Source organism: Mobula hypostoma, chromosome 27 (assembly GCF_963921235.1).
Source record: "Mobula hypostoma chromosome 27, sMobHyp1.1, whole genome shotgun sequence".
NCBI lineage: Eukaryota > Metazoa > Chordata > Chondrichthyes > Myliobatiformes > Myliobatidae > Mobula > Mobula hypostoma.
In genome coordinates this window covers 21484460-21503343 of record NC_086123.1, presented here as the reverse complement: position 1 = coordinate 21503343, position 18884 = coordinate 21484460, and the positions used below count along the sequence as shown (strand labels likewise).

Below are 18884 nucleotides of genomic sequence, written 5' to 3'. Positions count from 1 at the left end.
TCAAGATGATTGCCAATACCTTCAAATTCTTCATAGTTCCTGACTTGAAGTAGAGAAATCTTTTCGTTTTCACTCCCAGCCCTTTCTGGCATCTCCAAGCCTGAATGCTTGAAAACGCAGCTAGCAAAACAGCTTTGAATTGTCTCACTGTTTATTTCTCACCAACTATCAGTGACAAAAATCATTGCTTTTAGAACACCAACATATGCAACTGACGCTATTTAAAAGCTGATATAGTGTCTAACAGCCACACTAGTGCACGTGACTGATGCTGGCTAGAAACTATTCAGCAACAGTCTCTCGTCCTACATCGTGTTGCAAGTAAACAAAGGGAATCCCGGTTATTTTCTCGATCAGTTTTGATTTTTTAAGAGTTGCCGTAAATAAGCAGCCGTTCCAATTAACCAATAGTCCAATTAACCGGGATCTACTTCATTACAGTGTACAAGGGATACTGTGCAGCAAAATCAGCACTTTGTTCTTGATCTTCCTTGCACAGATAATGCCTTAAACAAACAGTGGAGGGGATCACCAGGAAGGATGGGGGTCGGGGGGGGGGGGAATTGGTGGTCAATCGGCGGATGACATCAGTAACTGAATAGGGTTAGATCAGACTGAATATCTAAAATACCCTCAGAAAACAAAGAAGTGTGAGCTGTTGGTGAAGTATGGGATTAGCATGTCACGGTGGTGACAAAGACCTGGCTAAAAATAAGAAGTTGCAGATAAAACATGTTAGTCAGTGAAGAGGAGGTGAATAAGAAACTTCAAGGAAATAAAGACATACTGGGTAGATTGGTGGCAGATAAAAATTAATGCCGGGAAATGCAAATTATTTAACTTGAGCAGGAAGAATGTGCTGATGCAAATAAACACAAGGGCATAATTCTAAAGGAGATCCTGGGTAGAGGGACAGTCACAGGGCACATTGAGAAGCTGGAGATCCTGGTTTTTACAAGAGTGGAAGAGCAAGGGGATTACGAAGAATCTTTATAAAACAAAAAAGATGCAAACCCTTTAGGAGATTGACCAAGATGATTTCCAGGATGATCTTCCTTTCACTTTCCTTTCTACAAAAGTGAAGCATTAAAAAAAACATTTAAATCAAATCAATCAAAATCAAATCAAGCTTAAAATTATCATTCAAACCAGATATAGATACAACTGAACCAGATAGCATTCTTGGCAAGTTTTGACCCTCTGGCAAAGGTGTGCTTCATTCTTCATAGAACTTTGTGCTTCTCGAGCAAGATTTGCAAACTGGCCTGTTCTGACACATCTACCTGAACATTAGCTTAATATTTCCTCTCTACATAGTTGCTGCCTGATTTGCTGGTTAGTTCCAGCATTCCTTTTTTTTAAAAAAAAACTTCAGATATCGGGCAACAGCTGTGCTCCATTTCTGATAATTCTGGCATGTTATCATTTGTTTCGATGTAACTATCCCCTACTTGTACTCCTCCCAATACATTAGCTATGATTAACTACTTTAGTTCAAAGTAAGATTATGATCGAAGTACACTGTTGTCACCATATACAACCCTGAGGTTTATTTTCTTTGTTCCATCCCATCACAGATATTCTTTCTGTTCTCTGCTCCCACACCCACTTTGCAACTTAAAACATGCCTGGTTTCCTCACTTTTCTAGTTGTGATGGAGTGCCATTGGCAAACATTAACCATTTCTTTCACCACAGATGCTGCCTCATCAACTGATAACCAAGCAATTTTCCCATCCCCTTTTCCCTCTCTCACCTTATCTCCTTACCTGCCCATCACCTCCCTCTGGTGCTCCTCCCCACCTTTACTTCAACAGCCTTCAGACTCCCCCTTCTCCAGCCCTGTATCCTTTTCACCAATCAACTTCCCAGCTCTTCACTTCATCCCTCCTCCTCCCAATTTCACCTATCACCTTGTGTTTCTCCCTCCACTCCCCCACCTTTTAAATCTACTCCTCATCTCTTTTTCCTCCAGTCCTACCACAGGATCTCGGCCCAAAACGTTGACTGTGCTTCTTTTCCCCCATCGATGCTGTCTGTCCTGCTGAGTTCCTCCAGCATTTTGTGTGTGTTGCTCTGGATTTCCAGCATCTGCAGATTTTCTCTTGTAAGCAATTCCTCTTTTTTATGGCCGACTTCCGGTATGAGCATATTTTTGCCTTTCCAATTACTCCTTGAACCATTCTTATTTTTACCTCCGAGGTGAAGTGGCAATAGACCAAGTCCTCACACGTAAAACTCCCTTCCTTCCCCGTCCAAAGCTCCTAAGAGAAGAAAAACTCAACTGTCTTTATCAGTTCCTGTACAGTACTGTGCAAAAGTCTTAGCAACGCTAGTTTTTTTTTCTAAATATATTGTTTCAGATAGCGTGGCCTCCCCAGAACCCTGATCTCAGCATCATCGAGACTGTCTGGGATTACCTGGAGAGAAAGCAGCAAGCGAGACAGCCAAAGTCTGCCGAAGAACTGTAACAAGTTCTCCAAGAAGCTTGGAACAACCTACCAGCCGATTTTCTTATAAAACTGCACAACAGGGTAGCTAAGAGAACTGTTTTAAAAAGGCAAAGGGTGATCACACCAAATATTGATTTGATTTAGCTTTTTTTTTACTGTTCACTGTTCTTTATAGTAATTTTAATTGATATTTAGAAATTTTCCATTATTTTCAAAGCATCTTTGCTTTACAGATTTTTTTTTAAACATGTGCATGAGGGTTTTGCACAGTACTGTATCTGTGCAATGACTTTTAGTGATGTTGTTCGTGTAAAAGTAAGATTCCTTTGGGGTAGAGTTCTGTAAAAAGGTGCTCTGGCAATAACAGAAAGAGGACTCTCCAGGAGTTCAATCGCCAATATCTTGCATTACTGCTTTAGATCAAACTCTAGTTGTTCCCTTACAAAAAAAAAAGGAGCCAAGGTAAAAGCACACCAACCAAAAAAAGGCAATATCATTATAATTTCTGCAAATATCATTTAAGTGTGTATGTGAGCCAGACAGCAGTACAAGCTGGAATTAATGGCTCCAATGTGGGAACATAAGGGAAATAAAAACAGATTTAAAATCTAATAGAATTATTTTTTTCTTTTCATACTACATGGTTAAATAAAACAAGGAGCGTGTATGGTTTATTCTGGGTCTTACACACCACATGGATTTCTCTGAATGTATCTTGCTCTCAGGTGCAAGTTAAAAACTCAAAACGACCGCAGCATGTGCACTACACCTTAAAATCCTATCCACCCTCGAGTACGATTGCCCCTCAGTCCTTCGCACTCTCATCAGGAACCAGAAATAAGTTTACATGCCATGCACCCAGCTGTCACTCACCAATGTAAGCACTTGCAATTCTTTCCAAGTGTTCCTTGAGTGCCTGGAATGTAGAATAGCAAGTTAACCAGGACAACTGTGTCCATGTTTAGAAATATCAGAGGAAAAAAAAAATTGCCCACGTGAATCTGTACAAATCCTGTTGCCAAATTCCGAGACAATATCCGACTGTTGCTGTGCTGTGCAACTTTGGGACCATTAACTCATTATAATGGTTTATGATTCACAGTTTATGAAAAGATACTTTTGGCTGAACAGATACAGTGGCAATTCTCAGCTCAGTCAAGAAAAGCACATCAGTTAGAATCCTTACTATTTTTGCGTCGACCAGAAGTCAGCTTTGTGTCGACGTCTGAAAAAGGACCCATTGACTCCGATGCTGCAGGCTATTTCATTCAATAGGCAGCACAATGCTTGCTTTCGAATTAGGACTGTGGGCCACTTCTCTCCAAGTTAAAAGGATATTTGTTTTATTTCCAAGTTTTTGCTTTAACACACCAGCATCCACAGGATCTACGGATAAGATGCAGGTGCATGCTTGTCTCGCCACGCTGTTCAAAGCGCCAGCGTTGCCCCAGGAACCAAAGTCGCTCCCCCTCCATCCGGAAACGTGAACTGACAGAGCTCTCAAGCCCGGTGGAGATACTGATGACAAATTGCTTAGTTTATAGTTTTGGTGTGCGTGAAGGAAGTTAGCAATGATGTAGGGTTCCAGTGCCAACAGACAGACGAAAAGATCAATGGATAACAGGGAAACCGATCCATAAAAAGGAGATCACCCTTTGCTTCTTTAGCAATGGAGTATATTAATAAAGGCCATGACATTTTTATACCCTACACCAGTCTCTCGAAAACATGCTTTATCCAGAGATTCAAGGTCGTTGTCGAAGATTTCTTGAAAAAGGAAAGAAAAAAAATCCGAAAGTGACAGCTTTATTTGTCACACGTACATCAAAACATAGGGAAATGTGTTGCTTTGAGAAAAAGACCAACGCAGTTCGAGGATTTGCTGGGGGCAGCCAGCAAGTGTCACTACGCGTCCAGCACTGACACAGCTTGCCCACAACTTGCTAACCCTAACGGCACATCTTTGGACTGTGGGAGGAAACCCACGCGGTGACGGCGAGAACGGACAAAAGGCAGATATCGAGCACCGGTCAGAGATCAGTAGCGCCAGTAAGCGACTGCGCTAACCACTGCACTACTGTGCTGCCCCACATCCCCTCAACTCTTGGGGGGAGGGCCTTCCCCATAAATGCACAAAGTGAAGAAGGAGCATTCAGGATGGAATGGTATTGAGAACTTTGAGCCCATGCTTTGGAGGCACATGGAAGCCTTGTGGGGTTGGAGCACCCCACCCCACCTTACAAACTGGGCTTCTTGCATCTCCTTTTCTATCTGTGGAAGTGTCAACCAGTCTCACACGAACCCACAAAACCAGAGTGGAGAGAGTCACCTTCAGTCTCAACAGACCACCCACCCCCCCACCCAAAGTGATGGTTGTTGCAGCACAATATTCTATTAGATCAGACAATTTCAGCTTCTCAATTCAGTAGTCTATTTTACCAGCACTGCTGCTAACAACGTCCAACTTTCTAATAACACCACATCACACACTGCCAATTCACAGGTCCAGATACACAGTGGAAAAAGTTTTGAACTTTAAAACTTTTCCACAAATCAACTATTCCGTGCCCCCCCCCACAACTCAAATTACACCCAAATGAGAAATACTTCTGCATCTGCATTTGCCCCTCCCCTCCCAAGATCAACCAAAGAAGAAGAGAAAAATGAAAGCAGAAAATAGTTACCAGTCGGGCAGCATCTATAGCAGGGAAAGTAGAATTGATGCTTTATCCGAGCACTTCACCATTTCTCTCCCCCACAGCCTTTCGTGTTCAGATGTCAGATATACGGAGTTCTTTGGCTTTGTAAGACAGTCTCCAGAAGTTTTTTTTTCCATACTCTCCCCTCCAATTATGCCTGTTAACAGTAACTTACTCAGAATAGCAACAGGGATCATATCTGGCCAGTAAAACCAAAGCCATCCTGTAATTGCCTGCCCAGTTCTCTTTATTTTAAAGAATAGGAGTTGAAATCAAGTTTACTGATGAAAAACTTGAGACACCATGACTTATATTTACGATCCACCGGACTGTGTTGGGGAAGCCTGCTCTTCCTTTGGTCTCAAGAAGCCTGAAAGCAGGGGAGTGTGCGCTTGCCAAGAATGTTTGGACAGGGATGCACTGGTCTTTGTGAAGATTTAGCCTGGGCAGCTGCACAGAACAGGATCTGACCTGGATACCGTTCGTGTTCCAGTGCAAGGGGGGGTGGGGTTTGACTGTAAATAATTGTTGCATCAAGGCACACTCCGAACAATGCAAAACCACGTGCTGCGGCGTGAAATGAAACTTGGTACAACCATCTCATAGGTTATGTTGGGAAAGGCCATTGTGCAGGGTTGTCTTGTCACTGGACCATGTGGAGACTGGCCAAAGAATAACTTCTCAAACCTAACACTAGTGAAACATTACATGGTGCAATATTCCACTACAGTTCATTTTCAAATATAGTATATTTTTGGGTTCCTTAAGGTTGTTATAGCTGGGGTGGTAATAGGCACAGGTTTCCACTATCTAATAAGTGCTCCCAATGGGGTATGCCTCCAATAGCCTCTGACAACCAAGTCCAGCTCCTGGTCTTCATGTGTGGCTTAGCTACTGAGCTCTGAACCAGTTCTACTGACAGGAGAAATGGCGCCTTAAAACCAGTCGCTTCGGGCAGATGGGGCTCATCAGCTGCGGTTAGCAGCTCATCTAGAAGGAGAACTTTGATCTCAAACTTCTGATGCCTTGCGACTATACCCACTTCTGAGGAAGGCTTCCTGAGTAAACCAAGAGGGGAAGATCTGGAACTGGAGTCCATTAGGCAGTCCTATGTTCAGTTCAATGCTGACTGGCAACTTCTGCTACGCTGCTGGTACCAAACTGTATCGGTCCCTGCCATTCCTTTGGGTTCACCAGATGCATGGAGAGGGGGAGCTTGCTACATGGGCAACAGCTTGCTCTCCATATCATACTGACCTGGCTTGCGTATCTAAACAGCTAGGACGCAACATTCATGATTGATCCTGACCAACGGAGGGCTCAGATTTTTTGGGGCGGAAAATAAGTTCAACAGTGGGAATAAGTCATAATTTTTAAAATTCAGATTGCTATCCACTGACTTTAGTCATCAGGCCAATACAGAATTAGGTTTAGGCACAGGTATGAGACACGTAACACATACATTCCTGTATCGGTTACAGTAGCTGTTTCTTAAGCAATACCGCAATTCAAGAAAAAAAATTGCATTTCTAAAATCACTCCATTTCTGCTCCTGCCTGCCCCACTCCCAACACAAATAACACTACTTTTCTTAATATATTTGCATTCTAAATCTGGCTGTCAATCTCCAGATTTAAAAACTCCACCACAGGTGATGATGCCTTTAACTACCAAATCCTTAATCTATAGAATGCGTTCTCTGACAGGTCTTTGGGTCATCTGCCCTTTAACAGCTCATTAGAGTTCAGTGTCAGTGTTTGCTCAATAAACGTCTCTGTGATGCGAATCTCATCACCTTAAAAACTGGGATCCTTGCTGAGTCTCAGCTGATAGACTCAAATTACAAAATTTAACAGGATTGTTGCGGGGAAAATATTATCTTTGCAATGGAACTTCAAGAAATATTACACACAGATATATAACTAAACAGTGAATTAACTATTTTACTATCTGCATCATACTTCACAGTGAATAGGAAGTCATTTCATTTAGATGCATGGTTATAACTGCGAATGAGAAAAAGAACTGAGCTTTCAGGAATGAGGAACGAGTCCTTCTGAAGGGTCTTGGCCTGAAACGCTGACTGTTTACTCTTTTCCATAGATGCTGCCTGGCCTGCTGAGTTCCTCCAGCATTTTGTGTGTGTGTTGCTTGGATTTCCAGCAACTGCAGATTTTCTCTTGTTTGTGAGTTGTTAGATTCTTTTTAAACCAACATTAAATATAAATTTTAGAAAAATGTAAATTTTAGAAACCATGGGCATACACACGAATACAAATGAGAGAAACTCTACAAAGAAAAATGCTCTCATTATACCACACTTTCTCATATATAGAATACTCCCTTCCTGAAATTCATGTTGAAAAATATTTTCAGACAAAATCTGGAACTGTTAAGCCCAGCCTGTGGAACAATTAGTGTAACCCCTACTCAGAATGAACAACTGCTGTACTATGCTGGTGACAACATTTTCCGGAACAACACAGCTACTGTGCATAACCAGCCTCCCATCAAACCTTTGCCTGTTACCAATTAAGGATTTCCAAAACAGCAAAAAAATACCTGCAGAGCCCAATGTAATTTCACCTGGTCCTCTAACATCTCCTCTTTGGTCACGAAAGCACAGCAGCGTCTCCACCTCCTGAGGAGTTGAGGCAAGTGGGGCTCCTACCCTCCCCACTCCCCGTTTTTTTTTAACCATCAAGTGTGTCCCGACCAGCTGCCTGACTGTCTGGCATGGGAATTGCATCTGACCGCAAGTCCCAACAAAGGATTGCAAGAATTCCAGACAGGATGGTCGGTGTCTCTCTTCCACCCATTAGAGGCAGCTGCATATGCAGGGCCCTTGGTGATCCCTCCCATCCATCCAATAATTTCTTTGAACCCTTATCATCAGGCAAGAGGCACCGTAGCATCAAGACAGGAACTGTTAGGATGGGAAAGAGCTTCTTCCCCCAGGCCGTAAGACGACTGAACTCCCTGCCACACCCAGGCCTCACCCTGCATGAAGCGCCAGTAACATTGTACTGTTTACTTTTTAATTTGTATCACATACACACCTTAATTTTTGAATTAATTGTGGTACTATAACTCACATATATATCATAAAGTAATATGTACTGTAAGGTGCACATTGGTCCGGAGGAACCTTGTCTCGTTTGACGGTATTCATGTGTAATGCTGAATTGACAACAAACTTGATACAAATGTACATTTTGATCATTTACAAATGGCCACCAATCCCTTACCAAAATGGTCAGTTTCGTTTTTCTACCTACAGTCCAAAGATACAGATTCATAGTAGCAAAATTTAAAAATGTTTTTATTTGCCAATTTCGAAGGCAGGCTTGCCAACTGGAGAACAAAGGTAACCACCCTTCAGCGTCTTTATGAAAACGAAACTTGAATCAAATTCAAAACTCAATGCCAAAACGCCCCATCTTACAGTCTGGGTTGTTGGTAGAGGGGAAAAAAAAGTCATAGAATCTCTCCTGTCATTAGGCTTGGTAACACTTGTTGCTGGGTAAAATACAAATAGTAATAAAGGAAAACCTCCTTCCTTGTTTATTAACTCACTAATTGGCTGGTTGATTGACGCCACAACAACAACCGCCTTACACTCAGCATTAGCAAGACCAAGGAACTGATTGAGGACCGCAGGAAGGGGCAATCAGAACACGCTCCAGTCCTCGCCCAGAGGTCGGCGGTGGAAAGGGCGAGCAGCTTCAAGTCCCTCGGCGTTGACGACTCTGAGGATCTAACCTGAGTCAACTCCATGGAAGGCACACCAGCAGCTGGATTTCATTAGGAGTTTGAAGAGATTCAGCACGCCGTCAGAGACGGCAGGATGCAGGAACTTTCTACGGATGCACGCTGACTGACGGCGTCACCGCCTTGGCACGGAGGCACCGATGAACGGGATCAGAAGAGGCTGCAGAGGGTTGTAAACTCAGGCAGCTCCATCATGGGGATGAGCCTCCCTGCTGAGCACATCTTCAACAGGCAATTCAACATTAAGGATCCTCACCGGCCAGGACGTGCCGTTTTCTCACTGCTACCATCACATAGGACCCTGAAGACACACACTCAACGTTGTATGAACAGCCTCTTTTCCTCCCACCATCAGATTTCTGAACAGACCTGAACACCACCCCTCTTTTGGCATTACATTTTTATATTTCTTGTTGTAATTTATAGTGATTTTTTAATTGCACTGTACTGCTGCCGTAAAATAACAAATTTCATGACACAGCGATAATGAACCCAATTCTGATTCTACATATCGCAAACCATATTTTTTTTAAACCAAAAGTAAATTTTGAAGCCATTTCAATCACAATGTTCTCCAACTTCCAGCCCTTTTCACCAAATTGTATTTCTTTACAACATGGGAAGATGACAAGCAAGTCTTTGCCAGCTCTCATGGCACCAGTATTAATGCAGATCTCTCATTTCCTCTCCTCCTGTAACACATTTTCTCTCACTCGTTTGTTCATCAGGAGTCGTGTCGTGTGACGTGGGCAATCATTTCCATGATCATGATTGTTCTTGGCAAACCTTTCTACAGAAGTGGTTTGCCACTGCCTTCTCCTGGGCAGTGTCTTTACTATACGGTTCATCCCTGCCATTATCAATACTCTTCACAGATTGTCTGCCGGGTGTCAGTGGCCGCATAACCAAGGCTTGTGATGTTCACCAGCTGCTCATATGACTATCCACCACCCGCTCCCACGGCTTCATGATTAATTTTCCTCCAATCCTAAAGACCTCCTAACTATTCAACTTCCGGTATCCAACTATCAAATCGTTCACACGACTTTATTCAAAATGCTGTGAGATTGGCTCAGCTGAAGGCACCATGCAAAACGTATTTTAAAGCAATATCTGGGAAAGGACCCAAGATTTTGTCCTTGAACTTGTGCATTTTCCAGGAAAGGAATGGAAGGCGCACAATAACATACCACTCAGAATTCACTGAATTCGTCCTGGGTTTATGCTAAAACTTCCTCCAGGAGGACCACAGCCTTATCGCAGTTGGAGTCTTGCGTGCCTCAATGACTCGGAGGGCTACGCTGGCTGGAGTCAGGGCCTTATGCTCTGGCTTTTGTTAGGGTCATCCATGCCAAAGGGTCAAAGGGTAGAGGCCAGACTGAGAACGGTCCCTCCAGGTTCGGCGGGGCTCAGCTCAGAACTAGCAACCCTGACTGTTACAGAAACAGCAATGAGGAATCCTTCAACATCTGGGCATTGACGGTATTCCTGAGTCTCCACCCGGGACTTGCAAGACTAACAGTGGTGAAAACTGAGCTATTGACACAATGAAGGAAACCCTCCACACCGCCAGATGGAGGACCTTCATTGCTGCCCCAAACACCAGCAGCATAACAGGCAGTAGGTATAATAAATCTGACCGAAAGTTCTTCGGATTTAATATTAGTTTCCTATCCAGCAAAGATGAGAAATCTTCCTGCTTTGGTTTACAGTATGAGCAATCACATTCACATTTTACAATCCATATAATAAAACCACAGACGTTGATTTTGTCAACTGCATCAATCTCAGCAATGGTATATCCATTAAAATGCCGCAGTTAAAAGTGTAAAGTAGTAAGATAGGTGAGACCACATAAAGGAAACTCAATACTTTGTAAGATTTCATATCCAAATGCAGTTTCACTTTGACTACTGCAATATAACAGAGGTGGCAGTTTCAGAACTATTCAATGAATCACATGCTGAAAATCTGATGCAAAATTTCCAATGTTGCTCATAATAAAGACATTATAATTCCTCTTTCACTGTTGCTTGTCCGCAGCAAGGCAGAAGATGAAACTCGTTTCATGAGACATCAACATCCTTTATTGATGAATCATTTGCAAAGTGGAGCGAGCTTTCTTTTTAAGAACAGGCACAAAGCAAAAAAAAAAATAACCGCTTTTGATTCAAGATGAATGTCGGCTATTAAAAGTAAATCTGACAACGAAATAGAAGTTTGCAAAGTCTGCACTTTACATCTGCCATCAAGAGTGCAGTCTATCCAAAAAGACTTGGATAATTTTTGCTGCGCCACGTTCACTTTTACATTGCAGTCTTGGATCTTGCAAGGTAATCCTAGTGCATTGGCTTTGAAGGCATTCCATACAAGGTCCCTGTGAATACTTAAACGGTGACTATTGTTCTCTCAGAGAAGGTATAATACAAAGAGCCCAGAAGTGAAAATACAACATTCAAGTAGCAACTTCATGCTCCATTTCCAAAACAAATCCAAACTTATGCCTGCGCTCAAGTTGTTCCGAACTCTGTCACAGAACTCTGCTTGAGGGGACAGTAACGTGGCTACACTGGGCAAATGTGGTAGTAAATAGGCCGATAAATTTGAACTTTCTGACTGCCCGCAATGAAGATAAACTGGGGAAAGGTCATTGCTGTAATTACGGCTGGTAAATGTAAAAAGTCATCAGCCTTCTGGAGAAGCTATCCCTCCTCCTCTCCCAATACACTGCAGAACAAAGTTCAAAGTAACTTATCAAAGTATGTATGTGTGACCGTAAACTACCTTGAGTTTCATTTTCAGGATAAGTAATACAATAGAATTATGAAAGACTATAAATAATAAAGGCTGACAATCAATGTGCAAAAGGAGACAAATAATAAAAAGTAAATAAATAATATTGAGAACATGAGTTGTAGACCCTTCAAAGTGAGCCTACAGGTTGGGGATCAGTTCAGCGTGGAGGTGAGTGAAGTTATTCATGCTGGCTGAGGTGACTGCTGTTTGCAGAGTAATAACTGTTCCTGAACATGGGCTTCTGTACCTCCTGCCCGATGGTAACAGCAGTGATGCTTTATATACTTGTTAAAACCATAAGACGTAAGTGCAGAATTAGCCCAGTCGGCCTACCAAGTCTGCTCCACCATTCCATTATGGCTGATTTATTGTCCCCATCAACCCATTCTCCTGCCTTCTCCCCATAAACTTTGACACCCTGATTAATCAACAACCCATCAACCTCCGCCTTAAATGAGCAGAGTGATCTTGGGTTCTAAGTTCATAGCTCTCTGCAAGTGGCTACACAGGTGATTAAGACATATGGCATGCTTGCTTTTATTATCTGAGGCATCGAGTTCAAAAGTCAGGAAGTTGTGTTGAAATCCTATTAAGTTCTAGTTAGGCTGCATCTAGAGTATTGCATACCGCTCTGGTTACCCCATAGGAAGGATATTGAGGCTTTAGGGAGAGTGCAGAAGAGGGTTACCAGGACTCGACCTGGATCAGAGGGCATGTGCCATAACAAGAGTTTGGACAAACTTGGGCTGTTTTCTCTGGAGCACTACAGTCTGATAGTTAATAAGGTTATGAGGAGGCATAGAAAGAGTAGACAGGGAGTAAGGGTAGAAAGGCACAATACCAGAGGGCACACATTTAAGGTTAGATGGGGTAATTTCAAAAGGAGTTGTGAGGGGCAAATTTTTTCTAATACATGAACAGAGTGGGTGGGTGCCCGGATTGTGCTACCTGGGGTGGTGGTAGAGGCAGAAACATTAGACTTTTAAGAGATGTTTAGACAGGCACATGAAGAGGGAGGAAAATGGAAGGATATGGGCATTATGTGGGCAGAGGAGATTAGTTAGACATTTGGTTACTAGCTTACTCGGTTGGCACAACATTGTGAACTGAAGGGCCTGTTTCTGTGCTGTACTACAGTATTCTATGTTCTCAATATTATTTGTTTATTATTAGTTTCTCTTTTTGTTTGCATGGATTGCCCCTTTTGCACATTGGTCCTTTGTCAGTCTTTGTGTGTAGTTTTTCACTGATTCTATTGTGTTTCTTTGCTCTACTGTGAATGCCTGCAAGAAAATGAATCTCGGGGTAGTATACAGTGACATATATATACTTTGCTAATAAATTTAGTGTGAACTTTCGAATTCAAATGAGAACAGCCGACTTCTTAATTCCACCACTCCTGAAAGATGTCCTAAATTGTATGCTTGGAAAACCAGTCAAGAGTCTCACATCCACATGTTTAAACTAGACACTCCTTCAAACTTAAATCTCACTGAAGTTAATCCCCAACATTCATGCACAGTGTTAAAAGAATACCTGACATAATGCCAGTGTTACAATACTTCCAAAATAAAATACTAAGAAAAGCTCTCCAAGAACAAGCCCGTGTTTCAAACATAACCAATGCAGGTCAACACTTGAATCCACAGGTTCGCAGATTGGACTTTCCTCCCATTTCCAGCCGTGCCTCGAACTTGGATATTCACGTTGCCAAGGTCAATAGCACAGGGCTATTTTAAACTGTATTTGGTTCTTGTATTCAAGAGTACAACAGGGAATCCCAAAAGTTTGCCGCAACGTTTGCACTGATGACACAATGTTAGAAGGAGGTGTGCCTTATACAAGGCAATGTTGGCATCAGCAAATTCACCTTGGTCCCAGACCAAGCTGGGAAAAGCTCTGTGCCACAAGGAACATTTTTGTACAAATCTCTATGGTTAAGTGGACATGCCCCCAATCCATACCATAAGCACAATGGAAGTGTCAACTTTGTGTTCCAACAAAAATAAGGGATAGCGTTTCTTATGGGTGGGATTTGGTCTGCCTTATCATGAAGGCTTTCGTCCCAGCTGGCTTGTTGATGATCTCTCAAAAGGATTGAAAGATAGTGATGTGTTTCTCCCCCAAGGAGGAGTTTCTGACAATCACTGAAGGTGGTGGGGAGAAATAGTAAAGAGGCCTTACCTGACAATTCAAAACAAGCTCTGTAATGGCCAGACTTTGGCCTCAATGACAAAAGTAATTGCTGGTCTGAACTGCCTTTGATTTGTTCTTTTTAAGCCTGTTCAATGAGTACTGATCCTCTCTCCATTTTAGATTCCAAATGTCCCAAGTCCAGCAATCGTTTCCCGTTTGCACTCCGTTACTCTAAGACTAGTTTGCCATGACATGCCTAGTTCCGCACATAAATTCCTCAAATTTTAAACACAGGAGTTCCCAACCCGTTTTTTTTATGCTATTGACCCCTACCATTAACCAAGGGGGCTGTGGACTGCGGGTCGGGAACCCCTGTTTTAAACTAACCTCGATGAATTCACCCTCTGCTATGACTTGACACGACCTCACAGGGCTCTATTGGTTAGTGCTCCTGCCTAGGGTTTCACACACTGAGGTCCCACTTCTGGAGAAGTTGCTGCCAATGACTTCTCTTGGTCCTCTAGCTGAGTTTGCTCACCTATTTGCTCCACCTTCTGGTATTCTACCTTCAAACAGCTTCGAGTCTCTCTTCCTCACTAAATATTGGAAGCTGAAATTACAGTACACATCCTTTGAGATATCAAGGTTCTATAATAACTATTGCTACCCTCTAGACACAATGGACTCACTTTAAGGTTATACCTCCCTCATTCAAATTCTTTGCAGAAGAATCCCATTGCATGATATCCCTGAAGAATATAGTGGCCATGTTACTAAATGGAAAAAGCTTAAAGACTCAGTAAACCTTTGCTAGAACCAAAACAGTCCCAGAATAGAATTGCTGCCTTACATAAAAATATGATTAGAACCAACTCATTCATCCTTTAACCCTGAATTATGTTCTCACCAATACTTGGTGGTTTTGTTTTTGGTAAACCACAAGGACCTGCTAGATACATTTTATATTATTACAAAACAAGAACGCCTCGACAGTGATCCATAAATATTTATGAGTCAAGCAGTTTCCAGCTTCTCAACTATTTTCACTAGCTCTCTAAACAAGGCAAATTTACACTATTCAAAGGTTCGTTTTAATATCAGAGGATGTATACAGTATACAACCTGAAATTCTTACTCTTCACGGACATCCACAAAACACCCCTCCCCCAAGCAGCAGATCAACCCCAACTCCCAAATTCAGGGTTTCCAAGTTATTCAGCATAGGTATAACATGGATTTTAAAATAATGTATAAGGATGATTGGAGCTCAGTATTAAGGACTAAAAACTTGCTAATTCTCTGACCTCCAATCCACTCCTGAAGTACGATGCTGGATGAGGGAAGGGAGACAACCACAAAACAAGGACATAAGAAAACATGAGCAGGAGTTGGCCACTTGGCCCCAAAAAAACCTGCCTCCCTATTCAATGTGACTTTGCGTTCCAGGCTGCAACGCTTTCAGTTCCACGTGACCCTCAATTCTACAATCTTTAAAAATGTATCTTCCTCCTCTTCAAATATCTTTTAAAACATTTTAGCTTTCCAGGAGAAAATGCCATATGGGAAGTTGCTTCAAACAAATCAAATTTACTTTTCTTAAAACTCAGTCATTGCAGTAAGGAGATATCTGTATTGGTCAGAATGATGTATGATTGTCTCTTCAACTGATACCCAAAGTGGCAGTAGTATTTCATTAATTTGATTTATTTGTGGTAATTTGATTACATTCCTTTGATTTATCATGCAATTAAGGTTAGGCAATTTCAGAGAATGTTGAGCTTCAATTTTTCCACCATCATTCAGGCATTGCTGTGAACCCACATACAGGGTCAAAAAAACACACACACACACACACATTTGGGGAGTGTAAGAACATATTGCTGTCTTGCAATTTTCCCCTAAGTTATTGTACTAGAATCCAATTACCCGAGAGATTGAAATTACTAAATGGGAAACAAAATATTTTCTTGTGATGTTCTGAGTACATCATGGCGTTTTTTTCTTAAAAGGATGAAGCTTTCTCTTTCAGACTTTCAATTTACTATAAAAGGTACATTAGAAAAGGAGGAAGCCGGGAATAAGGACGCCTAGCAGCAGAATCAAGCCACAAAGGTTACCTGAACTTGCCCACAGAATCAACAGTGACAGCGTTTTTGGCAGCAGGATGAGAAGTTTAATCTGCATCAACAACACCTTCTCCTGTTAAAAAGCGACAGCTAAAGTTTACATCCTGCCATGAACTTGAATGGATGAAAGGGGGAAAAAAGGAGCAAAATCCAAGAATTGTTAAACTAAACTCATGGAAAAAAAATCTGTTTAAACTTTGAATAAGCCTTCCTGGATTAATAGACTTAAGTATACTAAAATATAAGTTCATACATTATAAAACATAACATTAAAAATTGTGTTCACAAGTCATGAGGAGGAACTGCAGGGAGAAAACCAGGTCCCTTTATACATTAACCAATTCCGAGTAGAGAACTCAGTTTTCAGAGTCCTCCAGCCGCAGAAACAGCCAATCCAACTGTAAAAACCAAAACAAAAAGCACGCATACTAATTTTATACTAATGCCATTTTAATCTCCCTGCTGTCAGATCCTCCCATTCATCTACCCACCTGGAGAAATGTAGTGGCCAGATAACTTACCATCCAGCAACATGCGGGCAGAAACTGGGGAAATTTACATGGTCGCAGGAAAGGAAAGGCAAAGCAAACTCCATACGGGAAGTAAAGGATCACTGGAGCTAGGAACAGCAGATCTGCTGGCAAAAATCCTGACTGCTCACCAAAAACAAGGAATATACACCTATACCATCAATGAACACCCCAAGCGTGCAATATAACAAATCATGATTTTGTAGTATAGTGTTTGGCACTCTAAAGCAGGGGTTCCCAACCTGAGGCCCACAGACCCATCGGTTGATGGTAGGGGTCCATGGTATAAAAAGGGTTGGGAACACTTGCTCCAAGGGAATCCCTCACACAGCTAAATCAAGAACCCGGCATAATTTCTCGCCCTCCGCTGGCGTCTGCCCTCACTGAATCACCCCTAGTTAGCTCCGTGTGGAGAGGCAGCCCCCGAGGGCCAGGGCAAACAGTTTGGAGGGTAGGAAACTGCACCCAGCACAGTGAATGCGACCCATCACTGGCGATTGTGAGCACCAGGACCGGTTATTGACAGACACCCCAAATCCTTCAGTCTCTTCTCAAAGCACTCTGCTGGATGCAAAAGGGAAGCTGCCATCTCCCCCCGCCCCCTCTGCTTGGCTGCACAGTTCACCGCATCCTGAAGATTTCCCTGCTGTTGAGCTCGTTACCATGGCGAAGTTATCGTGGCAGAAACCTGCCAATATTTCAGGTCACTACTGCCGTTGAATGACCTCTTCTGGAAGTCCACGCTGTGCTTGGCCGTCCTCTGAAGAAAGGCTGTCGCAGTTAAAGAGTTGTCTTGGGGACTTGGCAGCATCTGCCCAGTGCACTCGGGCTGAGCAAGCCGAGCGAATCCCGAGACTGCTCTGCACCCGTCGCCTCGCGCTGGCTCTTCCTTTGGGTGCTTACTCTGTGCTCTAACCATGCAGCTCGGCGGCTGCTTGACTTGGCACGGGTGCCAACTTGCCGAGCGGACTGTACCACACAAAGCCAGCTCATGCCCGTTAACAGAAAGGCAGTAGGATAACAATGGAACAATTGTTCCACCACAGAAAAGCTGAGATTTTGTGGGGAATGTCACTCGCTGGGCCTTTTAGATGTTGCACAGGCATTCTTGGAGGTGTTGGTGCAGAGCTGGGAGGAGATCTGTGATTTGACCATCAATAACCAACAGGCCTTGACTGACAAGGACTGGGGGCGGGGGAAGAGGTAGTCAAATCTCTAAGGACATGGATTCTCCTTTGGACTGCAACTTTGCTCACTCAACACGAAAAACAACCCAGATGTGCCACTGAAAATTGTCTCAATCGGTTCAGATATTTTGTGCACGTTGTGGGGTGTTTCCGTGCCTGCTGGGAAATTCAACTCCAACTTTTTAAAAAGTTAAATCTCTGCCCCTTTCACTCCCCCCCTCAGTTTAAAACTTCCTCTATCCCAAGTGTGCACAAAGCAAAATTTAACCGCAGAGATTTTCGAACTCGATGGTCTAAAAGGCAAGTGAAACAATTAATTCTCGCTCACAAAGTTGAAAGGGCCTGCACTCAGATTGCACTCAGTCAGATCTCTTGTCTCCCACGTCCTCCGACACCAGCCTACAGCTGCCTGGGATGTTTTGTTCATGAAAATCAGGGTCACAGTCACTCTCAGCTTCCCAGCCATTCGAGCCTCCAATGCTGTTGATCTTGGTCACGTTACATGGTCTGGTACTCATCGCTGGTTAAGTGTGGTTGCCTTTACTCCATTACTCAGCAGCAACTTTGACTGACATTTCTTCATCATAAGGGAGCAGGTAGAATCACTTGCCCCCATTGAGGGCTTCCACAGAGTGGAAACGTTCCTTGATAGCATACATGCTCTTACAGATCTCTCAGCAATCTCCACCAGGACCACCGAGTTGTAGCCCTGATGGCAGTGTTCCCCACCCCTGGGAACACTCCCACAAGCAGAGTTCAGAACCAGGTCTAATATCACTGGCATATATTGCGAAATTTGTAGTTATGTGGCAGAGGTACATTGCAATACATAAAACTAAGTTACAGTAACTACTACTACGTGGACTCTGGCCTGGGGGCTGGCTGGCATCGGGCACAATGACGGACTCTCCACTTCTCCCTCTCCCTCATCAGTGTGTTCAGTTCATCTACATTAGCCGAGCCGCTGTCCTCTAGCAGCATGTTGACCATAGTCTTGGGAGGGCACCCAGGGTTCATCCTCCCGTGCTTGAGCTCCCTTGTGATGACTCGGCTGGCAGGTAGCTCGGGGTGGTGTAGACAGTGCCCCACTAGTTGCTGTCTTCTCGCCTTGATTTTATTACAGTAAGATATACTGCAAAATACAAGTACAATATACAGAAATATGTGTTTCTATAAAATAAAAATAT

General features: G+C 42.9%; 1 protein-coding gene across 7 annotated transcripts in view; it reads right to left on the bottom strand.

The window, feature by feature from the left end:
- Window positions 1–18884, bottom strand: part of sh2b3 (SH2B adaptor protein 3) — a 176791-nt gene that overhangs the window by 69517 nt on the left and 88390 nt on the right. Inside the window, exons 1-3 of one of the 7 annotated variants that reach the window (XM_063034266.1) lie at window positions 5137–6685; window positions 3326–3368; window positions 2195–2263 (exon numbers count right to left, since the gene is read on the bottom strand). The exons of the other annotated variants lie outside the window; for them this stretch is intronic. Coding sequence (XP_062890336.1) covers window positions 2195–2263; window positions 3326–3368; window positions 5137–5150 — 126 coding nt within the window. The 5' untranslated portion in view covers window positions 5151–6685. Of the gene's footprint in view, window positions 1–2194; window positions 2264–3325; window positions 3369–5136; window positions 6686–18884 lie in introns of those variants that run through there. 7 annotated transcript variants of the gene reach the window in all.